Source organism: Leptosomus discolor, chromosome 4 (genome assembly GCF_034619465.1).
Source record: "Leptosomus discolor isolate bLepDis1 chromosome 4, bLepDis1.hap2, whole genome shotgun sequence".
Taxonomy (NCBI): Eukaryota; Metazoa; Chordata; class Aves; order Leptosomiformes; family Leptosomidae; genus Leptosomus; species Leptosomus discolor.
In genome coordinates this window covers 36261524-36267523 of record NC_141394.1, presented here as the reverse complement: position 1 = coordinate 36267523, position 6000 = coordinate 36261524, and the positions used below count along the sequence as shown (strand labels likewise).

At 36.0% G+C, this 6000-nt stretch overlaps 1 protein-coding gene across 5 annotated transcripts in view; it reads right to left on the bottom strand.

Moving 5' to 3' along the window:
- Positions 1-249: 249 nt before the first annotated feature.
- VEGFC (vascular endothelial growth factor C) overlaps positions 250-6000 on the bottom strand; it is an 82493-nt gene continuing 76742 nt past the window's right edge. For all 5 annotated transcript variants that reach the window (XM_086464242.1, XM_086464244.1, XM_086464243.1 and 2 more), the window contains 3 exons: positions 5805-5914; positions 5215-5545; positions 250-719 (listed from right to left, as the gene is read on the bottom strand). In XM_086464242.1, the coding sequence (XP_086320368.1) occupies positions 605-719; positions 5215-5545; positions 5805-5914 (556 nt within the window). In that variant the 3' untranslated portion in view covers positions 250-604. The remainder of the gene's footprint in view (positions 720-5214; positions 5546-5804; positions 5915-6000) is intronic.

Below are 6000 nucleotides of genomic sequence, written 5' to 3'. Positions count from 1 at the left end.
TGGAGACAGAAATATCACTGGCTCATGAAACACTAAGTATAACTCTTTCTATTCCAAAAGACATATACAACAGGTATGAGAAAATGGCTGTAGTCTTCCTTTCATAAAAGTGCTTCCTCTTAATTGCCCTTCCCCCTTTTAAGAATCCTGATGATAAAGCTGAATCGTAGTTCCCGATGATTAAACATTCTCACCGTTACATAATACAATTTCCATTTTATTTTAAACATACTTTGCATGATATAAAAATATTGATCACAGTGAGCTTTAACAATTGTTACTGCTATAAACAGAAATGCTGCACAATGGTTTTAGTGGAAATAAATTATATAGTCATTATCTCTTTAAAAAAAATCACAAGAAGGAGGACCTAGGCTGTTTGGTCATTGGCAGAAAATAAGTCCTTATTGAGTTCTTTACAAAACAGGAACCCCAGTTATTTTCTACATTTGCTTTCCACATCTTGAGAAAAGCACAATGAGAGTCTCTGAAAGCCCCACAGGGTCTCTGGTGAACATTTAATTCCAAATATTAGCAAAGTTTCTGTTGTTCTTTTGTTCTAATGGAAAAATGTACACCAAAATAGCAAGTAGTGCTCTCTTCACTAGTTCATAAGTGGTCTTTTCCAATATGTGGGTACACAACGGCACACTTCTTCACTAAAATAAAATCCAGAATCACAGCGTTTCGTTCGGACTGTACACGGTGGTCTGTAACAACTAAAGAAATGAAAAAAAGTGGGCATTAATAAACATGATCATTTATATTAACCTGGAGTAGAAATCTGTGTGCATTTAGATTGCCATTTCTTGAGGGGATATTTTAATTCCTACAAATACATAGCTTTTAACTTCTGTTTCTGTACTTGCAACTACTTTTAATTGGACTATTCTTCACAAAAGACAATGAAAGAATAATGAATGCTATTGAAGAGAAATTGTTCTATATATCTACAGATACTCACGAATATTTTTAACATATTGCTCGGTTGCAGTCATGTTCTAAGTCTTGCGTAGTATTTCTTTACATTTAATTTTGAAACTAGAGTAATATTTTTCTGTACTCAAATTGGCTTGTTATGGCCTACTGCATGTTGCTAGTTTGAGATGGCAAACCAGAACCAGGTGATAATCAAATCTACCATCTTCTCACCTAGGACTGTTTCTCACCATATTCACTAATGGAGTAAGCCTGAAAGAGATTTTTCTATGCATGTTATACTGTGACTCTGACCTTGAAAGTGAGAACACACTTCCTTTCAAGTTGCAAACTCCTACAGCCACTCTCTGAAGCCAGGGGAATATAGCTATGCTTCATATTGCATCTACGTGCATTCTAAGTAAGATCAGAGCCTGCATGCTCATGATAAATCTTAAAGGAAAAAGGACAGAAATAGTCCCTATTTGATTAAAATAAGTTTAACAGAAATAGAGCATTAAACCACGTCACATCTACCTAAGAAGCACCAGAATTTTTCTTCACAGATTCCTTGACTGAAAAATAGACTTTATACAAAGATACTATCTGTGGTTGTCCCTGAACTCTTCCTTTTCCTATTTTATTTTTCAATTAAAACAAGAACTTGACCTAAAATAACCTTACAATAACAATGCTAAATACTTTCTGGTGTATAATGGAGGCAAAGTACAAGTCTGGGTTTTTTTTTTCAGATGCTGGCAATGAGTCAAAAGACAAAAGTATATGTTTTGAATTTCAACACAGTTATGCTTAAAACTTGTATTTAAATAACGTTTGCCTGCTTGTGAAACACTGATATTATAATCTATTACTATAATTCATACTTACTTCAGTTCAAAGACACTACATATTAAGGCAATGTCACTATCCTCTTCCCTAGGTAATACTTGTTTGGGGCTTGTGGCTACTCTTATGATTGTTGCAGGTAAGTTGATATGTTGTATGCTTGTTTTGAATACCAAGTTACTACTTTGCAATAATTTGTTTATGATACGAAGTCTGGATTACAGTTACATTAATTCATGCCAGCTAGTTCAACCAATGAACCTGGCTATGAGGAAAACAATATGGAATGAGGAAGACTGCAAACATGACATCCATCAACTAGTCACATCTTGTTCACAGTGTTTTCAATGTCATGAAACACAGATTAGCTCACCAGTGTGGTCTCTGTAATTAAGGGAGTAACATTATTTTGTGCCATTTAATATAGAAATTTGAGATGAGCATAAACAGCTCACGCAAATCTCTCAAAGCCTTATTGATCTTTCGCCCAATAAAGTTTGGAAGCTGTGGTAAAAGGCAACAAAAATGTTTGCCAAAGGATCTAATACACTGAGCAAACGGACAACCAGCAGTAGGTCTGTTCCGGGAAAAAGGTACTCCCTACAGATGCAATGGACGAAATACTGAACTCATTTGCCTTTTTGCCTGTCTCTGCCATGAGAGTTAGACTACTTCATGTACTGAATGACCATAAAATGAAATAAGAGAAGAAAAAAAAAAAGACGAAGCCAAACACTTCCACCCACCTATGACATGTACAAAATGAAAAGCAGGCACGTATTCATTAGATAGGAGGAGGAGTTCACTTTGTTTAGGATTCATGCCTCCTAGTGAACTGTGACCTTCAACTTATTAACTTCCAGTTGAGAGTGGTATAAAGCATCTCTCCCATGGGAGTTTGTGTCTAGCAGCAGTCAAGGTCGGGTTACTGCAGTCTTATCCTTATTTGGGACATTTCAACAGAGCAAGAGAGCCCCTCTCCTCCTCTAAAATGCTTTGCAGCTGAATTACGTAGCTATCTGGCCCTGCCAAAACTGACCAAAATAAATTTTTGAGGTGATAGCACAGGGTGAAGAGTGGCAGAGTCATTGTAACTACATAAATGTGGTTTCCTTAGGAAACTCTGCTGAACAATAGACCAGGTCTTTCAAAAGATTTGGGCTGGATGTTGTTTACAGAGTGCTTTCATGTGATGAGATGTCTGTTTTGATGAGGACAAATTGAACACGCTGGAGCTAAGACAGATGTTCAGTCAACATGTATAGTGCTGGGCAAGTCAGTGGCAGCTTTCCCTTCATGGTCAGAAATTGCGATTTTTTTGGATACTGAATGCCCAGGTTTGCCATTTTGAGCAGTCTAACAACTTCACAGATGAAACTGAAGTAGAAATGCTACTTTCAGTGGTGGTAACAGCATCATCACCTTAAAAGCCAGTATGCTTTATGGTGGGGTGTTTGGTTTTTTCCTTTTTTTTTAAAAAAAAAAAAAAAAAATCTTTTTTCCTTCCTATCCAGTGCTTTGTAAATGACTTTGCGTTCCTTTCCTCTGGAGCAGGGTATAACATTAGAGGCAGGCATTTTAGGTAAAGTGCATAAAAACGTGGGTGCTTCAAAACCGGAACCTACAAGGACTACTTCCCTGAATGGGGAGCAGTCTAGGACATGGCTACAGGATTCCACTCATGGCTAGGTCTCAGGCATCTTGCACAAGGTTAGAGTGGTACTTCCATTTACATGTCTCATAACAGCAAGGGATCTTTCTTTCAAAGACAAACAGGATGTTGCAGGGTTTTTACTCCTTTTGAGAGAAAGCTTGTGGTGGACAGAGCCAAAATCTGAGAAACCTATGCTAAATCCTTTCTTAAGAATTTTCCTTGACAGTGCTAACACCTACAGGGCTCTTGGTTGTAGAGCTATAGGGTAACATTATAAACAAGTTTTTCTTTCTCCAAAGATGAACTGCTTAGTAAAAAAGAAACAGCTAAAAGCATCCCATATCAGATTGTCCTTGGAAGTCAGAAAGTGATTCAAATTCTACTGTATTCAACCTCACCACCACAGAGAAAAGCTAGGCTCAAGTCCCTCCTTCAAATACTAAGTCCTTAAATCATTAGGGGTGGCATCAGATATTTATTATGGCATTTCTCAGCTTTTGAAATGACTGACTTTTCTAGTTGTGAATATTCTTTTAAAATGCACATGGTTTATATGTGCAGCACCACTGGAAGTGCACACTAGAGTAGTGCTAAAGCTCATGTAATCAGGTCCTTTCTTTTCCTCCACAAAAATAAATGGAAATAAAACCTGCAAGATACAGAAGAAATAATTTCTTATGTTTCTAACAACTCTTCTATTCCACTCAAAAGGCCAAACATAGGAAAACAGGTAACGTCAGCTATTAATCTTTTCCCCTATTTTAGAGGCTTCAACATTCCTAGTATTAGACATTTTTTCTTTATTCAAGATAAATAAATGCATATATATCTGACAATATACTTATGCCAACTAATCACTTCATATTAAAAAATACATAAAGTTTACTTTTGATAAGCAACAAATTACCACAGACATTTAAATGTCCCAATTTGCCATTTTCCATTTCCAGTGCCTGAACATTTCTGGAATTGTTATTTATCATTAATATAACAAATAATTCCATATATTAATAAATAAGTGATCTATCTGCTCCAAATGGTATTGTTTCTGTTTTAACAAATTCACTTTACAGGAAAACTTTCCTCACAAAAACCACAAAGCACAAATAGTATTGTTTGTTTCTCAGAACCTAAAGACAGTTACATTTTCATATATAGAATGCTAACACTATGGGTGTAGCAGTCATGGAAGGAAAAGCTCCTGCGATATATAAAGAAATTGCAGAGTTTTCTTCCTGAACAAATCCCATTTTAAATGATGAATGTGGGTGGTCTGTTTTACAGTTATATATGTCTATTTTTCACAAAAATTACCCAGAGCTATAACTTTTTATGCACTCCTAAATCTTTATTATCAGTTGAGTGAAATGAAGGATATGCAAAAATGTAAGAAGTGACAATGAATGAACCCCTGAAATCTAATTAGGAATATTTGAGCTATTTGAATTGCAATATTCAGTTCTTGGGGGAAAAAAAGAAGAGTGGGATTTTAAGTAGCATAAAAAAAAAGGGAGCTTGAACTTAGAGCTCACTTTGTTTAAAAAAAAACAACAAACAAACAAAAAACCAAACACATGAAGTAGTAGTAAGAGTACAAGAAACCAAACATGCTTTAAAATACTTATTCTGCCTAGTAGTTTCCTCTTAGAGATGATAAGTCATAGAGGATAAAACTGAATTGAAGAGAGGCTTACTGGTTACTGAAGACTACAAAGCAATTCAACAAGATGGCTAATGACACAACCCAAAATTTTATACCTTAAACACAATGAAAGGGCTAGAGACTGAGTTTTTACCTGCATGTCTGGTGATGGAACCTTTTTCCTTTTAAGAAGCATTTATTGGGAGATTCTATACATTCACAGATGCATTTTGCAGGATTTAGTGGCTGATGTTTAGGACAGGTCTTTTTACATACACACTGGCACTTATCTTCATCAAATTCCTTGTTGGGCCCACAGGAAGTGGGAAGAAGTTTGTTTTTGCACATGCACTGACATGACGATCTGTCTAATTCTTTGTGAGGTCCACAGCTTGAGGGCCGCACACCTCCTTTGCAGACACACTGACAGGTTTCTTCATCCAGCTCTTTGTTTGGTCCACAAATATGGAATCCTTCAGATGTGTCTAGAAATACAGGAGAGAAGTTGCACAATTATCAGAATTTTGTGTCTACCCGTTCACCTATTTTTAAGTGAAGAAATGATCGCAAATTCATACCTTCTAAGGTGTTTTAAGATCAAGCGTATGTTAAAAGACAGGCAACAACCAGTAATAGCATCAATAAAGAAAAAGATTCAACTATTTACTTTTCAAGCATTTAATTTCTCCTTAAGGTAAATCAAAACATGGAACTACATTTACTCCTTTAAGCAAAACTGCTTACCAGAATCTCCGAGGTGAGAAGAGAAACCAAAATCATGCTGTGCCAAACACCTGCAAATTTGATTACTCCAAATATGATTTTTTGGACAGGTCTTGTTTGCCACGTGACACCTGTGGAATGAAATATACTGTTGATTTACTACCGTAAGAACTCAAGAAAAAAAATAAATTGATTTTAGATCCTGATTGCTTTTGTT